At 47.7% G+C, this 23,642-nt stretch overlaps 1 protein-coding gene across 1 annotated transcript in view; it reads right to left on the bottom strand.

The window, feature by feature from the left end:
* LOC135040831 (zinc finger protein 84-like) overlaps positions 1 to 23,642 on the bottom strand; it is a gene marked incomplete at its 3' end in the record, with an annotated part of 80,640 nt that overhangs the window by 34,134 nt on the left and 22,864 nt on the right. The window contains exon 2 of the mRNA XM_063954869.1: positions 15,680 to 16,947. Coding sequence (XP_063810939.1) covers positions 15,680 to 16,947 — 1,268 coding nt within the window. The remainder of the gene's footprint in view (positions 1 to 15,679; positions 16,948 to 23,642) is intronic.

The raw sequence follows: 23,642 nt of genomic DNA, 5'->3' as shown, positions 1-23,642 counted from the left end.
TAAAAAGACATCCGCTTGGAAGAAGAATTTGACAACCTTTTACACAACAACTGATGGACTATGCCATAGACCCTCCATATCCCTAGTAACGTTAATTTTACGCTAGCCCAACACTTTTTGTAAGTCTATGGACATTGAGAAAGCTTTTTGCTCGCATTTTGGCAAAAGCCCAAAGAGACTACAGTCAACATGTACATCAAGACAAGACACCAGACAAGACTTCAATCAACAAATGTTTATTAAACTCACATAGTTTATGACTGCATTTACCTTTATTGTTCGTTATCTTCATTTCTACAACCTTCAGGTAATGACACACATAGTCGATAGGGAATACAGGCACTCACATATCCCCCCATTCATGTATCATCAACTAAAATGTGCTCCCCCATTTTGTTGCAACCAAAAGCCGAAAAGAGCTCGGTAAAGTTTGACAGCCCATCCACAGACCCTTAATACGGGATAAGAAGGAATTCAAATGTATACTTCGCAATACCTCGAAGCTTGATTTAAAACACGTACGGCACGATGATGCATGACCCCCCAAACGTGGATTCATACACACATACTTCTGCTATCTCACTAGGTCATACCCTTTTCCCACCTTCTTCTCTCCTCCCTTACCCAATCATAGAAATATATTTACATATGACATAAATTTTTCTCTTTTTGAACTGTTTTAGGAAGTGGCAGTTATTGGTGACTGCCAAAGGGTGGACTGTCAAAGTCAGAAAAATATCCCGCTACACATTGCCATATATGCACCTCATGCGAGTGCCCGCTGCACGTGCATGAGCCCTCCCGTGCGTGCGTATACTCGCAGTCGCGTGCACCCGCAGGCGCACGATATGCGCATTTACGGTAGAGTTTGTGTGCGTCTAGCGTGCGACTCAATCATGACATATTTTAGTCATATAATGTATTTTGTAGATTATGGTCCCTTTGATAGAATCTGAAAGTTTAGTTAATGTAGCATGTTCGGGGACAAAGAGATCCCTCTTTGTTTGATACGAAGGGTCAGACAGGGGTTACACAATGGTGTTTAGTATCCATCGGAAGAGAATATAATTAGCAATATTCCGGTGTTGGTTTGAAACGGATTACTCGCTCGTGCGCATAGTTATGACTATAAGAAGTTTATGGACATTTACTATATTTGCAGTTTATTTCCCATGCGGCGGGAAACCTGAGTTTCCCTCCCACCTGAGCAGTTTGAAATAGTCACAGCCCACCTGTATGAACCAACCTATGACCTTTTGTTATAATGCGGAGACGAATTCCTGTGTCCAATGAACAATCAGAATGTAGGGACCATTGTACTGTATTGTGTGTAGTGTATATAAAGACAAGCCGACCTGGGCCAGCTCCACTCTACTCTTCTCAACGGTTCTCATCACTGATAATCGGGAGCTGGATATCCAGGAAGGCGCATGCGATTGTTTCCCCTTGTGCGTAAGTTCTCTGCAACCATTTTGTCTCTTATTAATGTTGTAAGCCATTCTCTCTCTCCTTCCCCTTAAATGTAATTGTGCCGCTATTGTATCTTATGTGTAGTAATTCAGTTAGGTATTTTATGTTAGTTTGGTAGTGTATAACTTGTATTGTGTTTTCTTTTGCAATTGAACGTTCATTCTCTCCCTTAAAGGTGTTAGAACCTTAGACCGGTATTTGAGTGTTTATTATATTGCTAAAGTGTTCTCTGAGCGTAACATACGCTCATACAGCTTTGAAACTAATAAGGTTACACTGTGTTGCATTTACACCTTATCACTGCACAAAGGTTTACAGTATAAGTACATTATTTATGGTATAGTTATAAAGGTTTAACTCTGTGAGTGTCAGCGCCGCTTGTGATCTCCTCGTGGTCTCGAGCGTCCGCTACGCTGATAGCGTATCATTACGTTAGTCGGCAGCCTATAGCGTGCTTGCCTTTACGCTTTAAGCCATGAGCGAACGTGCCGCTCGTGCGTCTCGTCCACGGCTAAGAGTTTGTTACGCTAAGTGCGTACTCTTACGGTATTCCATACGCCAATTGCGTACTGTGTTCATTTAACCTTTTAGAGTGTTTTAAATAGGATAAATATATAGGCTTTATCACGGCCCACATGCATCTGGTATCAGAACAATGCATATGGGAAACCAGATATTAGATAAACTCTCTCAAATATTCTCGGTTAAGGAGCACCTACCTGTGAGAATATTCTAAATATGTATGTCTGGATAACTTATACATCCGTGTCACAAAAAAAGGGCGCTAAGGGTGCATAGAAAATGTATAAACACATATATCAACCTCTGTGGTAAATGTTATGCCAATTTGTTATTATAGCCCACATGTATCTGGTATCAAAATATATATGTGTGAACACAGAGAGAAATTTTGTGTTCTGACAGAATTAAGACCTGAAATACCATAATAATTCTTTCCTATGGATGGTAAGGATTGTATTGCTAATATTAATATTGTGCGGAACTATAGGAATTACTATCCTTGGAAATTAGTCTCTTTGGTACCAGTGACAAATAATCAGCATTTGCAGTTATTTTCTGGATCTTAGAAATTAATGTCTTTGGTACAAGAAGTATCTTTGACAAATAATCAACAGTTGCAGTTATTCTCTGGCTTGTTTGAATTAAATATCAACACGCCAAATCTAACTCAATTATCCTTGATTGATAACTTCCAGCTTTATATAGGCACATTGGCTACAGAGTTCGATTTAAGCGTATTATGCTCTATCCTAACCAGACCACTGTAGTAATAAATCACATATATGACCATATAGTACTTCCTGAAGGATTTTGAGCTAAAGTGTAAAAGAGTCCCAGGTGTGGGAGAACGGATTCCCTTTCTACTTTCGTCCCATGTGCCACTATGGGCAGTGAATGGGAACGATGAGAGCGGGGAAGGACCGCCCACCTGGAACTGGAAGGAAAGAGCAGTGCGGGCTGCTTCTGCTGTCCACGTCTAACACCCTCCTCCCCTGTTGCATAGGTGCATTGCAGGGGGGCCTCCAGGTGTTATACAGTGGATGAGAGAGCGCCCTGAATACCTGGTTTTTGCCACTGGATGTGCCTTTTGAAAGATCAATTCTTCTGATGGTTTGGGCAAAGGAGAGATTCCAAGGGGCATCAGATGATAGAGTTCCTGTCCCTCTATATGCTCAATACAACTCGATCCAAGGAGGAGTCAATATTTGTATTTACAGGGAGCGGGAGCCGGGTATAATCCCCGTACCACTCTCACGTCCCTTTAATTGGTAAATGGTCCCCTCCGTGTGCTAGTTGCGCCTCGATCCAAGCTGGAGTCAGATCTCTGTGTATTAGCAGGTAGCTACTGCAGGAGCCGGACGCTAGTAGAAGGGTAACGGATGATGACGTATGTTTCGCAATCGGCTTGTTCACATCAGTCAGATGTGAACAAGCCGATTGCAAATCGTACGTCAAACGTACGGGAATCAGACCCGGCGTCCGGCTCCTGCAGTAGCTCCCTGCTAATACACAGAGATCTGACTCCAGCTTGGATAGAGGCGCAACTAGCACATGGAGGGGACCATTTACCAATTAAAGGGACGTGAGCGTGGTACGGGGATTATACCCGGAGTCCGGCTCCCTGTAAACACAGTGTACCTGGACATGTTTTCTCACTCCATGGAGGTGATTGTGGGGTTCTGTCCATACAGGGAGTTGAACATATAAAACAGACATTCCCAGGTGGGGATAGATATAACCTCCTCTGTAAGAGGGAAGCATACTGGATTTGTATAATAGATACTTTGTTCCCTCTAGGTCTCAACGAAAACATTGAGCTGAATAATATATGAATCTATATCTGTATGTTTTTCTATTTTATCCTATAGCTCCTTTTTGTTCTTCTTCCCTTCCCCCTTTTTTTCCCTGGCTGTTTTCTTATCCTTCTGTTAAGAAACTTAGGGGCAGATTTATTAAGCTCGGTGAAGTGATAAAGTGGAAGGTGATAAAGAACCAGCCAATCAGATCCTAGCTGTCATGTCACAGGCTGGCTTTTATTATTGGCATAACTGTTTTTATTGTGTTGAACTCTAATAAATATTAGAAATACTTTTATTTATATACCATCAGCGCTCTTTTATGTCTCTATTGAAACTTAAACCATTTATATCGTCTAAGGCATCCAGTTGCCGCATAGGAGCTGCTATCTAATAATCAATATATTTGCTGCTCATTTAATACATGTAACATTGCATTAGCGCCTGATTTAGCTAGGTGATTATGGGCCAGATGTACTAAGCCTTGAAAAGTGATAAATATCACGGTGATAAAGTACCAGCCAATCGACTCCTAACTGTCATTTTTCAAACACAGCCAGTGACATGGTAGTTAGGAGCTGATTGGCTGGTAGTTTATCACTGTGAAATGTATCACTTTTCAGGCTTAGTACATTTCCCCCTATATCTTGCATTTTGTCACCTCACTGATGTGACAGGCTCAGCTGTCAGTCATGCAGCCCCACTGCGCCCACTCTCTCCGTACTCATACATACATGTCTTTCTGGGAGTGTCTCGTCCTGGTTGTCAGTCATGCAGCCCCACTGCTCCCACTCTCTCCGTACTCATACATACATGCCTTTCTGGGAGTGTCTCGTCCTGGGTGTCAGTGATGCAGCCCCACTGCTCCCACTCTCTCTGTACTCATACATACATGCCTTTCTGGGAGTGTCTCGTCCTGGGTGTCAGTCATGCAGCCCCACTGCGCCCACTCTCTCTGTACTCATACATACATGCCTTTCTGGGAGTGTCTCGTCCTGGTTGTCAGTCATGCAGCCCCACTGCTCCCACTCTCTCCGTACTCATACATACATGCCTTTCTGGGAGTGTCTCGTCCTGGTTGTCAGTGATGCAGCCCCACTGCTCCCACTCTCTCTGTACTCATACATACATGCCTTTCTGGAAGTGTCTCGTCCTGGTCAGTGATGCAGCCCCACTGCTCCCACTCTCTCTGTACTCATACATACATGCCTTTCTGGGAGTGTCTCGTCCTGGCTGTCAGTGATGCAGCCCCACTGCGCCCACTCTCTCTGTACTCATACATACATGCCTTTCTGGGAGTGTCTCGTCCTGGTCAGTGATGCAGCCCCACTGCGCCCACTCTCTCCTTACTCATACATACATGCCTTTCTGGGAGTGTCTCGTCCTGGGTGTCAGTGATGCAGCCCCACTGCTCCCACTCTCTCCGTACTCATACATACATGCCTTTCTGGGAGTGTCTCGTCCTGGGTGTCAGTGATGCAGCCCCACTGCTCCCACTCTCTCCGTACTCATACATACATGTCTTTCTGGGAGTGTCTCGTCCTGGTCAGTGATGCAGCCCCACTGCGCCCACTCTCTCCGTACTCATACATACATGTCTTTCTGGGAGTGTCTCATCCTGGTTGTCAGTCATGCAGACCCACTGCGCCCACTCTCTCTGTACTCATACATACATGCCTTTCTGGGAGTGTCTCATCCTGGCTGTCAGTCATGCAGACCCACTGCACCCACTCTCTCTGTACTCATACATACATGCCTTTCTGGGAGTGTCTCGTCCTGGGTGTCAGTGATGCAGCCCCACTGCGCCCACTCTCTCCATACTCATACATACATGCCTTTCTGTGAGTGTCTCGTCCTGGCTGTCAGTGATGCAGCCCCACTGCTCCCACTCTCTCCGTACTCATACATACATGCCTTTCTGGGAGTGTCCCGTCCTGGCTGTCAGTGATGCAGCCCCACTGCTCCCACTCTCTCCGTACTCATACATACATGCCTTTCTGGGAGTGTCTCGTCCTGGGTGTCAGTCATGCAGCCCCACTGCTCCCACTCTCTCCGTACTCATACATACATGCCTTTCTGGGAGTGTCTCGTCCTGGGTGTCAGTGATGCAGCCCCACTGCTCCCACTCTCTCCGTACTCATACATACATGCCTTTCTGTGAGTGTCTCGTCCTGGCTGTCAGTCATGCAGCCCCACTGCGCCCACTCTCTCCGTACTCATACATACATGTCTTTCTGGGAGTGTCTCGTCCTGGTTGTCAGTCATGCAGCCACACTGCTCCCACTCTCTCCGTACTCATACATACATGCCTTTCTGGGAGTGTCTCGTCCTGGGTGTCAGTGATGCAGCCCCACTGCGCCCACTCTCTCTGTACTCATACATACATGTCTTTCTGGGAGTGTCTCATCCTGGCTGTCAGTGATGCAGCCCCACTGCTCCCACTCTCTCCGTACTCATACATACATGCCTTTCTGGGAGTGTCTCGTCCTGGTCAGTGATGCAGAACCACTGCGCCCACTCTCTCCGTACTCATACACACATGCCTTTCTGGGAGTGTCTCGTCCTGGTTGTCAGTCATGCAGCCCCACTGCTCCCACTCTCTCTGTACTCATACATACATGCCTTTCTGGGAGTGTCTCGTCCTGGCTGTCAGTGATGCAGCCCCACTGCACCCACTCTCTCCGTACTCATACATGCATGTCTTTCTGGGAGTGTCTCGTCCTGGTTGTCAGTGATGCAGCCCCACTGCTCCCACTCTCTCCGTACTCATACATACATGCCTTTCTGGGAGTGTCTCATCCTGGCTGTCAGTGATGCAGCCCCACTGCGCCCACTCTCTCCGTACTCATACATACATGTCTTTCTGGGAGCGTCTCGTCCTGGCTGTCAGTGATGCAGCCCCACTGCGCCCACTCTCTCCGTACTCATACATACATGCCTTTCTGGGAGTGTCTCGTCCTGGTCAGTGATGCAGAACCACTGCGCCCACTCTCTCCGTACTCATACATACATGTCTTTCTGGGAGTGTCTCGTCCTGGTCAGTGATGCAGAACCACTGCGCCCACTCTCTCCGTACTCATACATACATGTCTTTCTGGGAGTGTCTCGTCCTGGCTGTCAGTGATGCAGCCCCACTGCGCCCACTCTCTCCGTACTCATACATACATGCCTTTCTGGGAGTGTCTCGTCCTGGTTGTCAGTGATGCAGCCCCACTGCGCCCACTCTCTCCGTACTCATACATACATGCCTTTCTGGGAGTGTCTCGTCCTGGTTGTCAGTGATGCAGCCCCACTGCGCCCACTCTCTCCGTACTCATACATACATGTCTTTCTGGGAGTGTCTCATCCTGGTTGTCAGTGATGCAGCACCACTGCGCCCACTCTCTCCGTACTCATACATACATGTCTTTCTGGGAGTGTCTCATCCTGGTTGTCAGTCATGCAGACCCACTGCGCCCACTCTCTCTGTACTCATACATACATGCCTTTCTGGGAGTGTCTCATCCTGGTTGTCAGTGATGCAGCACCACTGCGCCCACTCTCTCCGTACTCATACATACATGTCTTTCTGGGAGTGTCTCATCCTGGTTGTCAGTCATGCAGCCCCACTGCTCCCACTCTCTCCGTACTCATACATACATGCCTTTCTGGGAGTGTCTCATCCTGGCTGTCAGTCATGCAGCCCCACTGCTCCCACTCTCTCCGTACTCATACATACATGCCTTTCTGGGAGTGTCTCGTCCTGGGTGTCAGTGATGCAGCCCCACTGCACCCACTCTCTCCGTACTCATACATACATGCCTTTCTGGGAGTGTCTCGTCCTGGTCAGTGATGCAGCCCCACTGCTCCCACTCTCTCTGTACTCATACATACATGTCTTTCTGGGAGTGTCTCGTCCTGGTTGTCAGTGATGCAGCCCCACTGCGCCCACTCTCTCCGTACTCATACATACATGCCTTTCTGGGAGTGTCTCGTCCTGGCTGTCAGTGATGCAGCCCCACTGCGCCCACTCTCTCCGTACTCATACATACATGTCTTTCTGGGAGTGTCTCGTCCTGGGTGTCAGTGATGCAGCCCCACTGCTCCCACTCTCTCTGTACTCATACATACATGCCTTTCTGGGAGTGTCTCATCCTGGTCAGTGATGCAGCCCCACTGCACCCACTCTCTCCGTACTCATACATACATGCCTTTCTGGGAGTGTCTCATCCTGGCTGTCAGTGATGCAGCCCCACTGCTCCCACTCTCTCCGTACTCATACATACATGCCTTTCTGGGAGTGTCTCATCCTGGTTGTCAGTGATGCAGCACCACTGCGCCCACTCTCTCCGTACTCATACATACATGTCTTTCTGGGAGTGTCTCGTCCTGGCTGTCAGTGATGCAGCCCCACTGCACCCACTCTCTCCGTACTCATACATACATGTCTTTCTGGGAGTGTCTCGTCCTGGTCAGTGATGCAGCCCCACTGCGCCCACTCTCTCCGTACTCATACATACATGTCTTTCTGGGAGTGTCTCATCCTGGTTGTCAGTCATGCAGCCCCACTGCGCCCACTCTCTCTGTACTCATACATACATGCCTTTCTGGGAGTGTCTCGTCCTGGCTGTCAGTGATGCAGTCCCACTGCGCCCACTCTCTCTGTACTCATACATACATGCCTTTCTGGGAGTGTTTCGTCCTGGTTGTCAGTGAAGCAGCCCCACTGCGCCCACTCTCTCCGTACTCATACATACATGTCTTTCTGGGAGTGTCTCGTCCTGGTCAGTGATGCAGCCCCACTGCGCCCACTCTCTCTGTACTCATACATACATGTCTTTCTGGGAGTGTCTCGTCCTGGGTGTCAGTGATGCAGCCCCACTGCGCCCACTCTCTCCATACTCATACATACATGCCTTTCTGGGAGTGTCTCGTCCTGGTTGTCAGTGATGCAGCCCCACTGCTCCCACTCTCTCCGTACTCATACATACATGCCTTTCTGGGAGTGTCTCGTCCTGGCTGTCAGTGATGCAGCCCCACTGCTCCCACTCTTTCCGGACTCATACATACATGCCTTTCTGGGAGTGTCTCGTCCTGGTTGTCAGTCATGCAGCCCCACTGCTCCCACTCTCTCCGTACTCATACATACATGCCTTTCTGGGAGTGTCTCGTCCTGGCTGTCAGTGATGCAGTCCCACTGCGCCCACTCTCTCCGTACTCATACATACATGCCTTTCTGGGAGTGTCTCGTCCTGGGTGTCAGTGATGCAGCCCCACTGCTCCCACTCTCTCCGTACTCATACATACATGCCTTTCTGGGAGTGTCTCGTCCTGGTCAGTGATGCAGCCCCACTGCTCCCACTCTCTCCGTACTCATACATACATGCCTTTCTGGGAGTGTCTCGTCCTGGCTGTCAGTGATGCAGCCCCACTGCGCCCACTCTCTCCGTACTCATACATACATGCCTTTCTGGGAGTGTCTCGTCCTGGGTGTCAGTCATGCAGACCCACTGCGCCCACTCTCTCTGTACTCATACATACATGCCTTTCTGGGAGTGTCTCGTCCTGGTTGTCAGACAGTATATCTGGCACAGATGTGTAATCATGATGTGAGTGTGTGTGCTGAGTAGTGAGTGCTGCTAGCAGCATGTCTCACAGCTTAACTGCAGTGTAGCAGTGTGGTGGGGGTGGAGGGGAGAAAGGGGTTGCTACACCAATGAGTCAAGGAATGGAGGAGTGGTTTGATGGGACTCACACAGCAGGGGGTGCAAAGCTTAAAAAGGAGGAGTGGTTGGAAGGGGAAGGAACTGGTAGGTTCAGAGGGGATTAGTGAGGGTAAGGACTCCCAAGGGAAATTGGAGTGGGATCCCACAGGTTTCAAACTGGGTAAAGAGCAGCTTTTAGGAAGGAAATAGGTGAGCCAGTCTCTGTGGTTGACCCTTCTCTGCCTCATGTGGGGTGGATCCTTGGACTCTCCAGTTCCTCAGGAGGCTGTAGATTCTTCTTGCCCACTACCTGGTGGTTCTGTGGTCATCTCAGGCCATGAACCTCCCAGATACCTGGCCTCCAGTTAAACATGAAATGGTCATGGAGGTGGTCCTGGGCTCTGTGAAGGTGGAAAAAGCAAAGGAAAGTTGTGTCCCTTCTGAAGGGGCAATGGTGGACATTGTGAATGGTGAAGGGAAGGTTTTTGTGGGTGAAGAGGGAGTTATGCCATATATCCCAGAAGCATGGGTCCTCAGCCTATATAATGTGCCACCATTAATGTGGCTTCAGTCTTGTCCGACCAATCTTGATTTATGTGCTTTGTAATTTTTTTTAAGCAGGATAAAGGCTGAGTTTATTTCTGCAGTAGACTAGAATAAGCCCAGACAGTCCACTTCCATTATACCACCGGAATGTGACGGTCAGTGACCACCGTGCCATCACTTACCTGTATGCTTACATGAAACAGAATGATGAAAAAAATAGAATACCGGTAAATACTTTTCTATGAGCCCGTAGAGGATGTTGGGGACACCAAAAGAACCATGGGGTATAGATGGGACCCGCAGGAGACATGGGCACTTTAATACTTTTAAGACCGTGACCTAGCTCCTCCCTCTATATCCCTCCTCCTCTAGACCTCAGCTTAGGAACTGTGCCCAGGGAGACGGACATTTCGAGGAAAGGAATTATTGTCAACCAAGGCAAGCATCTTACCAGGCCACGCCATAAGCATGCCGTACAACATGGTATTCAACTGAACACATGTCAACGAACATGAACAAATTCAGCAACAAGCTGAACCAACAGAAACACAACTAGTGTGTAACCAGAACTAATAACTGCAGATACAGTACACACTGGGACGGGCGCCCAACATCCTCTACGGACTCATAGAAAAGGATTTACCGGTAGGTATTAAAATCCTATTTTCTATTTCGTCCTAGAGGATGTTGGGGACACCAAAAGAACCATGGGGTTTATACCAAAGCTCTATAGCGGGCGGGAGAGTGCGGATGACCCTGCAGCACCGATTGACCAAGCTTTAGGTCTTCATTGGCTAAGGTATCAAACTTGTAAAACATAGCAAACGTGTTTGACCCCGATCTAGTAGCAGCTCGGCAAAGTTGTAATGCAAAGACACCCTGGGCAGTCGCCCAGGACGTGCCCACCTTCCTAGTTGAAAGGGCCCTCACCAATTTCGGTAACGGCAAACCTGCCGTGGAATGAGCCCGCTGAATTGTCTGACATATCCAGCGGGCAATGGTCTGCTTGGAAGCAGGACACCCAGTCTTATTGGGAGCATAGAGGACAAACAGACTCTGGTTTTCCAACTGGAGCCGTTCTGGCGACATAAATTTTCAAAGCTCTGACCACATCCAGACACTTTTCCTCAGCCAAAGCGCCAGTAGCCACTGGCACCACAATAGGTTGGTTGATATGAAAAGAGGAAACCACCTTCTGCAGAATTGTTGCCAAGTCCTCAATGCTGCTCTATCTTTATGAAAGATCAAATAAGGGCTCTTGTAAGACAAGGACGCCAATGCAGACACCCGCCTAGCGGATGCCAATGCTAACAAAATGACAACCTTCCAAGTGAGGAATTTCAACACCCTTCACGTAAAGGTTCAAACCAATGTGATTTTAGGAATGTTAATACCACCTTAAGGTCCCATGGTGCACAAAAGGAGGTTGGATGTGCAGGACCCCTTTTACAAAGGTCTGCACCTCAGGAAGTGAGGCCAATTGTTTCTGAAAGAAAATCGACAAAGCAGAAATCTGCACTTTTTTGGAGTCTAATTTAAGGCCTGCATCCACTCCATTTTGTAGAAAAATGGAGAAAACGTCCAAGGTCAAATTTCTCCACTGGAGCTTTCTTGGACTCGAGCCAGGAAATATATTTCCTCCACATACGGTGATAGTGCTTATCACACCCCTTCCTAGAAAGAATAAGGGTAGGGATGACTTTCACTGGGAATACCCTCTCGGGCTAAAATCTGGCGTTCAACCGCCATGCCGTCAAACGTAGCCACTGTAAGTCTAGATAGACGAACGGCCCCTGCCGTAGCAGGTCCTTGCGAAGAGGAAGAGGCCAGGGATCTTCGACCAGTAACATCTGAAGATCAGGGGAACCAAATTCTCCTTGGCCAATCTGGAACTCCAAGGAGTGCTGGAATCAGTGTTCTTCTCAGAATTCTCAAAACCTTTGGGATGAGAGGAAGTGGAGAGAATATGTATACTGACGGATACACCCAAGGTGTCGTCAGTGCATCCACTGCCGCCGCTTGAGGGTCCCTGGACCTGGAACAAACTTCAGAATTTTTCTGCTGATGTGAGATGCCATCATGTCTATATGGGGAAACCCCCCCAAAGACATGTCACTATCGTGAAGACCTCCTGATGGAGGCTCCACTCTCTTGGATGTAGGTCGTGTCTGCTGAGGAAGTCTGCTTCCCAGTCGTCCACACCCAGAATGAATATTGCAGACAGAACGCTTGTATGTTTCTCCGCCCAGCGAAGAATCTTTGTGGCTTCTGCCATTGCTGCTCTGCTTTCTGCGCCGCCTTGGCGGTTTATGTATGCTACTGCCGTGACATTGTCCGAGTGGATCAGGACTGGCAGGTAGTGAAGATGTCAGTTCCAGAACGTTTATATGAAGATGAGTTTTCGGACTTGACCATCTTCCTTGGAAGTTCACCCCCAGAGTGACTGCCCCCCCAACCTCGGAGACTTGTATCCGTGGTCACTAGGATCCAGTCCTGGATCCCGAACCGGCGTCCCGCTAAGAGGTGAGAGCTGTGGAGCCACCACAGGAGTGAGATTCTGGTGTTGGGAGATAGAATTATCCTCCGGTGCATATGAAGGTGGGATCCGGACTACTTGTCTAACAGGTCCAACTGAAACACCCTGGCATGGAACCTCCCTACTGGAGGGCCTCGCATGCTGCCACCATTTCCCCCAGCAATTGAATGCATCGATTAATGTTTTTGGTTTCAGCAAGAGTTTTACCAAACTCTGAATATCCAGAGCCTTCTCCATAGGGAGAAACACTCTCTGCTGGACTGTGCTGCAGAATCGACAGGGACAGTGCAATGTCCTGTACCAACTTGTCCTGTGATTTCGTTTTTATCAGGAGAACGTCCAAGTACAGGATAATTGTAACTCCTTGCTTGCGTAGGAGAAGAACCATCATTTCTACCATAACTTTGGTGAAAATCCTCTGAGCCATGGACCGGCCAAACGGCAACGTCTGAAATTAGTAATGAATATCCTGGATTGCAAACCTCAGGTAACTTTGGTGAGGGGGATAGATGGGGACATGAAGGTAAGCATCCTTCATGTCCAACGAGACCATGAATTCCCCCTCCTCCAGACTGGAGATCACCGCTCTGAGAGACTCCATCTGGAATTTGAATTTCTTCAGGAAGAAATTGAGAGATATCAGGTTGAGGATAGGTCTTACCGAGCCATCCGGCTTTAGTACTACAAACAGGCTTGAATAAAAGCCCTCCCCTTGCTGTGCCAGTGGAGCCGGGACCACAATCTGATTTAGACACAATTTTTGTACTGCTCCACAGACTAGAACTCTGTCTGGAAGTGAAACTGGTAAGGTTGATTTGAAAAAACAGCGAGGGGGAACGTCTTGAAACTCCAGTGTGTATCCTTAGGACACAATTTGCAGAGCTGGAGACGTGCCCCCACCGGTGCGGTCTCCTGCAGTGGAGACCCAGCATCATGCGGTGGATTTGGCAGAAGCCGGGGAGGACTTCTGCTCCTGGGAACCCGAGGAGGCGGGTGTCCTCATATCCGAAAAGGATGTCGAGGAAACATAGGGCAAGAAGGTAAACCTACTTGTGGCAGCTGCCAAGATCAAAAATGTTTTGTTTTTTTATCAGGCCGCCACCAATCAGGCTTCCCTGTATAGGGAAGAGACTCCAATTCTACTTGGAGGTAGCATCAGAATTCCAATATGAATGTGCAATGACCTCCTAGCCGAGACCTTCATGGAATCGGTCTGTGAACTCAAGAATTCCCCTGCAGTCTCATGGAATCATGCTGCAGCGTCCATGATACGACCCAACGTAAGGAGTATTTAATCCCCCTCCAGGGTATCAATATCGGATGTTAAGACATACCAACCATTTTGAATGCTACTATGCACCCATGTGCCTGCTATGGCAGGTCTAAGTAATGTACCCGTGGGTACATAGCTAGAATACATTCATAGCGCAGGGATTAGGAACTGGGCAAATTAACATCCTTGCGACCTCGAGGGGTCTGAGAGAAAAAATAGCTATGAACATCACACCCTTCATAGATAATTCCACACTGTGTCTGGGACACACATTTATGCAACTGTTTTCTGATATGCAAATATTTTACCCAGTCAGATATTGGTGGTGTTGACAGGGCCACCCACACACATTCGTTCTCTTGTGAGAAAAAACATTCAGTTACCGACATGTCGACACACACGTACTAAGCACCCACAGACATTCTAGCTCATGGGAGTAACGTACAGAGGGACCCAGGATTGTTCAGCACATAAAACAAACAGCGTTAACAACTTACAGTCTGGACAATAATACTTTAATATATGACAGACCTGTAGCATTTTCATATGTACATATATATATATATATATATGTAAACACAAGCACCTATATTCACTGCCCCCCCCCCGGGTGACTCTAATGCACATGATAATGTACAGGGTATATATGGATAGGATCTTGGATCCCAAAACACGTTCCAATGGCCGCCATACTGTCGTGCAGCAATACAGATTGTAGAAACTGGCATTACACATTTACAGTTACACAAAGCACAAGATACAAAATAAACAGCAGAAAAAAGACCTAAGCATTTGGGATGTATTATTTAGGAAGTAAATAGAGGTACATTAATGAAAAGGGTGAGTAACAGTCATCAGTCTACTTGTGAAGGTCTCTAGAGTGGTGGTCTCTTGGACTGTGCAAGGCAGTGAGTTCCATGGTCAGGGCTGCAAAGCTAAACGTTCAACCCATAAATGAATGACAGGAGATTCTTGGTACTGCTGGTAACAGTCCTTCATCTGTAGAAGCCAGCAAGCAGGGCAGTAAGGAGGCAGAAGCTGCTTCTAGTACCTTGGACCATGTAATATTGGGCTGGGAAGGTCAGTTAGCCAATAATGAAATAGATTTTCCATCTTACAGGCAGCCGGTGAAGGGAGTAGAGAATGGGTGTTATGAGGCAGGAACGGGCTGGTTAGGTAACAGCTTGGCTGCTGCATTCTGTACTAGCTGCAAGCTCTGTAATTCTTTTGCTGGGAGACCCAGGTAGATGGCATTGCAGTAGTCTATGAACTTCTGAGGGAATCAAGTGCTTGATTCTGGCTATGGTCCACAGATGGAAGAATGAGGATTTGTATGTGGCAGATACCTGATATCTGTGTCAGCCACATACCAGGACAACACAAAGATTCAGCACATGTTCAGTATTTTGCAGTTCTGAACACCAAAGTATAAATCCAGATGGTTGGTAAAGCTGTAGTCTTGTCCTTTGTTGGGGAGCTTCTATTATGTTTCACAAAGACTGAATCACAGCCAACTGGGATCATCCACCCCTGGCGCTGAGCTAGACAACCATTTAGGATTGGTATTAGGTTCTCAGTACATGGAGCAAAAAGCAGGTAATCAGCATAGCAGTGGCAGACCAGGCCAAGACGTCTGATTATATCACCCAGTGGTAGCATTTATATTGCATAAAGCATAGGAGATAGGATTCACCTTTGAGGAACATTGCATGACAGTGATAATTATACTCCAGAAGATTTAAATGGTTCCGTACTTGGGTAATGTCTAATATGTTCAACAAGAGCGGATTTATTTCTCTCACAGCATGAAAATGGCTTCTCATCTGTGAAATCGCTGATGTGTAACAAGATCTGATTTCTGTGCAAAACATTTCCCACACTCAGAACAGGAATACGGCTTCTCACCTGTGTGACTTCTCTGATGTGTAACAAGATATGATTTCTGTGCAAAACATTTCCCACACTCAGAACAGGAATACAGTTTCTCACCTGTGTGACTTCTCTGATGTCTAACAAGAATTGATTTCAATGAAAAACATTTCCCACACTCAGAACAGGAATACGGCTTCTCACCTGTGTGAGCACGTTGATGAAAAACAAAATGTGATTTATATGCAAAACATTTCCCACACTCAGAACAGAAATACGGCTTCTCACCTGTGTGAGCACGTTGATGAAAAACAAAATGTGATTTATATGCAAAACATTTCCCACACTCAGAACAGGAAAACGGCTTCTCACCTGTGTGACTTCTATGATGTTTAACAAGATCTGATTTATGTGCAAAACATTTCCCACACTCAGAACATGAATACGGCTTCTCACCTGTGTGACTTCTCTGATGTGTAACAAGATGTGATTTCTGTGTAAAACATTTCCCACACTCAGAACAGGAATACGGCTTCTCACCTGTGTGACTTCTCTGATGTGTAACAAGATCTGATTTCCGTGCAAAACATTTCCCACACTCAGAACAGGAAAACGGCTTCTCACCTGTGTGACTTCTCTGATGTATAACAAGAGCTGATTTCCGTGCAAAACATTTCCCACACTCAGAACAGGAATACGGCTTCTCATCTGTGTGACTTCTCTGATGTATAACAAGAGCTGATTTCCGTGCAAAACATTTCCCACACTCAGAACAGGAATACGGCTTCTCATCTGTGTGACGTCTCTGATGTGTAACAAGAGCTGATTTCTGTGTAAAACATTTCCCACACTCAGAACAAGGAAATGGTTTCTCACCTGTGTGACGTCTCTGATGTCTAACAAGATCTGATTTATATGTAAAACATTTCCCACACTCAGAACATGGAAATGGCCTCTCACCTGCCTTAGCTGGCTGATGAGTAATACGGTTTGTGTTCTGTGTAAAACATTTGGTATCTATAGACCAGGGAAACTCTGTATCTACTCTCAGAGCTGTAACAGACGCACCAATATCAGAGTGATCAGGAGAACATTTCCCAGGATCAGAAGGATCAGCTGATAGAGCTGGATGTATAATTGGGGTAATGGGATTATCTCCTGGAGAATCCTGTCTACGGTCATTATCTTTTATGTCACAATCCAGGGATAACATTAGATGTCCTTCTGAGATATTCCTGCTTGTGTGTTCATCTGCTGGAAATAAAATACATTAATATATAAAATGAGTAGACAAGACCCAGGGTGTTATAGGATACAATATATAATTCTATAACTGACATTTTCTTATACCTCTAATCATTGCTTTTATGTTTATTAAAAATAAGAATTTACTTACCGATAATTCTATTTCTCGGAGTCCGTAGTGGATGCTGGGGTTCCTGAAAGGACCATGGGGAATAGCGGCTCCGCAGGAGACAGGGCACAAAAGTAAAGCTTTTACAGGTCAGGTGGTGTGTACTGGCTCCTCCCCCTATGACCCTCCTCCAGACTCCAGTTAGGTACTGTGCCCGGACGAGCGTACACAATAAGGGAGGATTTTGAATCCCAGGTAAGACTCATACCAGCCACACCAATCACACCGTACAACTTGTGATCTAAACCCAGTTAACAGTATGATAACAGAGGAGCCTCTGAAAGATGGCTTCCTAAACAATAACCCAAATTAGTTAACAATAACTATGTACAAGTATTGCAGATAATCCGCACTTGGGATGGGCGCCCAGCATCCACTACGGACTCCGAGAAATAGAATTATCGGTAAGTAAATTCTTATTTTCTCTATCGTCCTAAGTGGATGCTGGGGTTCCTGAAAGGACCATGGGGATTATACCAAAGCTCCCAAACGGGCGGGAGAGTGCGGATGACTCTGCAGCACCGAATGAGAGAACTCCAGGTCCTCTTTTGCCAGGGTATCAAATTTGTAAAATTTTACAAACGTGTTCTCCCCTGACCACGTAGCTGCTCGGCAGAGTTGTAATGCCGAGACCCCTCGGGCAGCCGCCCAAGATGAGCCCACCCTCCTTGTGGAATGGGCCTTAACAGATTTAGGCTGTGGCAGGCCTGCCACAGAATGTGCAAGATGAATTGTGTTACAAATCCAACGAGCAATCGACTGCTTAGAAGCAGGAGCACCCAACTTGTTGGGTGCATACAGTATAAACAGCGAGTCAGATTTTCTGACTCCAGCCGTCCTTGAAATATATATTTTTAAGGCTCTGACAACGTCTAACAACTTGGAGTCCTCCAAGTCGTCTGTAGCCGCAGGCACTACAATAGGCTGGTTCAGGTGAAACGCTGATACCACCTTAGGGAGAAAATGCGGATGTGTCCGCAGCTCTGCCCTATCCGAATGGAAAATTAAATAAGGGCTTTTATAAGATAAAGCCGCCAATTCAGATACTCTCCTGGCCGAAGCCAGGGCCAGTAACATAGTCACTTTCCATGTGAGATATTTCAAATCCACATTCTTTAGTGGTTCAAACCAATGGGATTTGAGGAAATCTAAAACTACATTTAGATTCCACGGTGCCACCGGAGGCACCACAGGAGGCTGTATATGCAGTACTCCTTTGACAAAAGTCTGGACCTCAGGGACTGAGGCCAATTCTTTTTGGAAGAATATTGACAGGGCCGAAATTTGAACCTTTATAGATCCCAATTTGAGACCCATAGACAATCCTGATTGCAGGAAATGTAGGAAACGACCCAGTTGAAATTCCTCCGTCGGAGCACTCCGATCCTCGCACCACGCAACATATTTTCGCCAAATACGGTGATAATGCTTCGCGGTGACTTCCTTCTTTGCCTTTATCAAGGTAGGAATGACCTCTTCTGGAATGCCTTTTCCTTTTAGGATCTGGCGTTCAACCGCCATGCCGTCAAACGCAGCCGCGGTAAGTCTTGAAAGAGACACGGACCCTGCTGGAGCAGGTCCCTTCTCAGAGGTAGAGGCCACGGCTCGTCCGTGACCATCTCTTGAAGTTCCGGGTACCAAGTCCTTCTTGGCCAATCCGGAGCCACTAGTATCGTTCTTACTCCTCTTCGCCGTATAATTCTCAATACCTTTGGTATGAGAGGCAGAGGAGGAAACACATACACCGACTGATACACCCAAGGTGTTACCAGCGCGTCCACAGCTATTGCCTGCGGATCTCTTGACCTGGCGCAATACCTGTCCAGTTTTTTGTTGAGGCGAGACGCCATCATGTCCACCATTGGTTTTTCCCAACGGTTTATTAGCATGTGAAAAACTTCTGGATGAAGTCCCCACTCTCCCGGGTGAAGATCGTGTCTGCTGAGGAAGTCTGCTTCCCAGTTGTCCACGCCCGGGATGAATACTGCTGACAAAGCTATCACGTGATTCTCCGCCCAGCGAAGGATCCTGGCAGCTTCTGCCATTGCACTCCTGCTTCTTGTGCCGCCCTGTCTGTTTACATGGGCGACTGCCGTGATGTTGTCCGACTGGATCAACACCGGTCTTCCTTGAAGCAGAGGTTCCGCCTGGCTTAGAGCATTGCAGATCGCTCTTAGTTCCAGAATGTTTATGTGCAGAGACTTTTCCAGGCTCGTCCACACTCCCTGGAAGTTTCTTCCCTGTGTGACTGCTCCCCAGCCTCTCAGGCTGGCGTCCGTGGTCACCAGGATCCAATCCTGTATGCCGAATCTGCGGCCCTCCAATAGATGAGCCTCCTGCAACCACCACAGGAGAGATACCCTTGTCCTTGGCGACAGGGTTATCCGCAGGTGCATCTGAAGATGCGACCCTGACCATTTGTCCAACAGATCCCTTTGAAAAATTCTTGCATGGAATCTGCCGAACGGAATTGCTTCGTAAGAAGCTACCATTTTTCCCAGGACTCTTGTGCATTGATGTACAGACACCTTTCCTGGTTTTAGGAGGTTCCTGACCAGGTCGGATAACTCCTTGGCTTTTTCCTCGGGAAGAAAAACCTTTTTCTGAACTGTGTCCAGAATCATCCCCAGGAACAGCAGACGAGTTGTCGGCATTAATTGGGATTTTGGAATATTCAGAATCCATCCGTGCTGCTTTAGCACCTCTTGAGATAGTGCCAATCCCATCTCTAGCTGTTCTCTGGACCTTGCCCTTATTAGGAGATCGTCCAAGTATGGGATAATTAATACGCCTTTTCTTCGAAGAAGAATCATCATCTCGGCCATTACCTTTGTAAAGACCCGAGGTGCCGTGGACAACCCAAACGGCAGCGTCTGAAACTGATAGTGACAGTTTTGTACAACGAACCTGAGGTACCCCTGGTGAGGGGTAAATTCCCTTCTTCCAGGTTCGCTATCACTGCTCTGAGTGACTCCATCTTGAACTTGAACTTCTTTATGTACAGGTTCAAGGACTTCAGATTTAGAATAGGCCTTACCGAGCCATCCGGCTTCGGTACCACAAATAGAGTGGAGTAATACCCCTTCCCTTGCTGTAGAAGAGGTACCTTGACTATCACCTGCTGAGAGTACAGCTTGTGAATGGCTTCCAAAACCGTCTCCCTTTCAGAGGGGGACGTTGGTAAAGCAGACTTCAGGAAACGGCGAGGTGGAGACGTCTCTAATTCCAACCTGTACCCCTGAGATATTATCTGCAGGATCCAGGGATTTACCTGCGAGTGAGCCCACTGCGCGCTGTAATTCTTGAGACGCCCGCCTACCGCCCCCGAGTCCGCTTGAGAAGCCCCAGCGTCATGCTGAGGCTTTTGTAGAAGCCGGGGAGGGCTTCTGTTCCTGGGAAGGAGCTGCCTGTTGCTGTCTCTTCCCTCGTCCTCTGCCTCGTGGCAGATATGAATAGCCCTTTGCTCTCTTGTTTTTAAAGGAACGAAAGGGCTGCGGTTGAAAGGTCGGTGCCTTTTTCTGTTGGGGAGTGACTTGAGGTAGAAAGGTGGATTTCCCGGCCGTAGCCGTGGCCACCAAATCCGATAGACCGACCCCAAATAACTCCTCCCCCTTATACGGCAAAACTTCCATATGCCGTTTTGAATCCGCATCGCCTGTCCACTGTCGTGTCCATAAAGCTCTTCTGGCCGAAATGGACATAGCACTTACCCGTGATGCCAGTGTGCAGATATCTCTCTGTGCATCACGCATATAAAGAAAAGCATCCTTTATTTGTTCTAACGACAGTAAAATATTGTCCCTGTCCAGGGTATCAATATTTTCGATCAGGGACTCTGACCAAACTACCCCAGCACTGCACATCCAGGCAGTCGCAATAGCTGGTCGTAGTATAACACCTGCATGTGTGTATATACTTTTTTGGATATTTTCCATCCTCCTATCTGATGGATCTTTAAGTGCGGCCGTCTCAGGAGAGGGTAACGCCACTTGTTTTGATAAGCGTGTTAGCGCTTTGTCCACCCTAGGAGGTGTTTCCCAGCGCTCCCTAACCTCTGGTGGGAAAGGGTATAAAGCCAATAACTTCTTTGAAATTAGCAGTTTTTTATCGGGGGCAACCCACGCTTCATCACACACGTCATTTAATTCTTCTGATTCGGGAAAAACTACTGGTAGTTTTTTCACACCCCACATAATACCCTGTTTAGTGGTACCTGTAGTATCAGCTAAGTGTAACGCCTCCTTCATTGCCAAAATCATATAACGTGTGGCCCTACTGGAAAATACGGTTGATTCGTCGCCCTCACCACTGGAATCAGTGCCTGTGTCTGGGTCTGTGTCGACCGACTGAGGCAAAGGGCGTTTTACAGCCCCTGACGGTGCTTGAGGCGCCTGGACAGGCACTAATTGATTGTCCGGCCGCCTCATGTCGGCAAACGACTGCTTAAGCGAATTGACGCTATCCCGTAATTCCACAAATAAAGGCATCCATTCCGGTGTCGACTCCCTAGGGGGTGACATCCTCATATTTGGCAATTGCTCCGCCTCCACACCAATATCGTCCTCATACATGTCGACACACACGTACCGACACACAGCAGACACCCAGGGAATGCTCTATACGAAGACAGGACCCACTAGCCCTTTGGGGAGACAGAGGGAGAGTCTGCCAGCACACACCAAAAAGCGCTATATATGACAGGGATAGCCTTATGATTAAGTGCTCCCTTATAGCTGCTTTTTATATAAATATATAGCCATTAATATGCCCCCCCTCTCTGTTTTACCCTGTTTCTGTAGTGCAGTGCAGGGGAGAGACCTGGGAGCCGTCCTGACCAGCGGAGCTGTGACAGAAAATGGCGCCGTGTGCTGAGGAGATAGGCCCCACCCCTTTTTCGGCGGGCTCGTCTCCCGCTATTTAGTACATTTAGGCAGGGGTAAATATCTCCATATAGCCTCTGGGGGCTATATGTGAGGTATATTTTGCCTTTAAAAGGTTTTCATTTGCCTCCCAGGGCGCCCCCTCCCCAGCGCCCTGCACCCTCAGTGACTGCCGTGTGAAGTGTGCTGAGAGGAAAATGGCGCACAGCTGCAGTGCTGTGCGCTACCTTAGAAGACTGCTGGAGTCTTCAGCCGCCGATTCTGGACCTCTTCTTGCTTCAGCATCTGCGAGGGGGCCGGCGGCGCGGCTCCGGTGACCATCCAGGCTGTACCTGTGATCGTCCCTCTGGAGCTTCATGTCCAGTAGCCAAGAAGCCAATCCATCCTGCACGCAGGTGAGTTCACTTCTTCTCCCCTCTGTCCCTCGTTGCAGTGATCCTGTTGCCAGCAGGAATCACTGTAAAATAAAAAACCTAAGCTAAACTGTCTAAGCAGCTCTTTATGAGAGCCACCTAGAATTGCACCCTTCTCGGCCGGGCACAAAAATCTAACTTGAGTCTGGAGGAGGGTCATAGGGGGAGGAGCCAGTACACACCACCTGACCTGTAAAAGCTTTACTTTTGTGCCCTGTCTCCTGCGGAGCCGCTATTCCCCATGGTCCTTTCAGGAACCCCAGCATCCACTTAGGACGATAGAGAAAGACAAAAAATTCTAGGATGCTTAGACTGGAGCTTGATCAACACTGAACGCTCATGTGGGATTACTAGAGGTGACATGGACGCTCATATGGGATTACTAGAGGTGACATGGACGCTCATATGGGATTACTAGAGGTGACATGGACACTCATGTGGGATTACTAGAGGAGACACGGACGCTCATGTGGGATGACTAGAGATGACAGGGACGCTCATGTGGGATGACTAGAGGTGACATGGGCACTCATGTGGGATTACTAGAGGTGACACGGACACTCATGTGGGATTACTAGAGGTGACACAGACGCTCATGTGGGATTACTAGAGGTGACACGGACGCTCATGTGGGATTACTTGAGGTGACACGGACGCTCATGTGGGATTACTAGAGGTGACATGGACGTTCATGTGAGATTACTAGAGGTGACATGGACGCTCAGGTGGGATTACTAGAGGTGACATGGACGCTAATGGGGGATTACTAGAGGTGACATGGACGCTCATGTGGGATTACTACAGGTGACATGGATGCTCATGTGGGATTACTAGAGGTGACATGGATGCTCATGTGGGATTACTAGTGGTGACATGGGCTTTGCTTTTATGTTTATTAAAAAACAAAAAAGATAGGATGCTTAGACTTGAGCTTGATCAACACTGAACGCTCATGTGGGATTACTAGAGGTGACGTGGACGCTCATGTGGGATTACTAGAGGTGACATGGACGCTCATGTGGGATTACTAGAGGTGAACAGGACGCTCATGTGGGATTACCAGAGGTGACAGGGACGCTCATGTGGGATTACTATAGGTGACACGGACGCTCATGTGGGATTACTAGAGGTGACACGGACGCTCATGTGGGATTACTAGAGGTGACACGGACGCTCATGGGGGATTACTAGAGGTGACACGGACGCTAATGTGGGATTACTAGAGGTGACACGGACGCT

This window comes from Pseudophryne corroboree, unplaced genomic scaffold, assembly GCF_028390025.1.
Source record: "Pseudophryne corroboree isolate aPseCor3 unplaced genomic scaffold, aPseCor3.hap2 scaffold_771, whole genome shotgun sequence".
Lineage (NCBI taxonomy): Eukaryota > Metazoa > Chordata > Amphibia > Anura > Myobatrachidae > Pseudophryne > Pseudophryne corroboree.
This window is presented reverse-complemented; position numbering and strand designations above follow the sequence as displayed.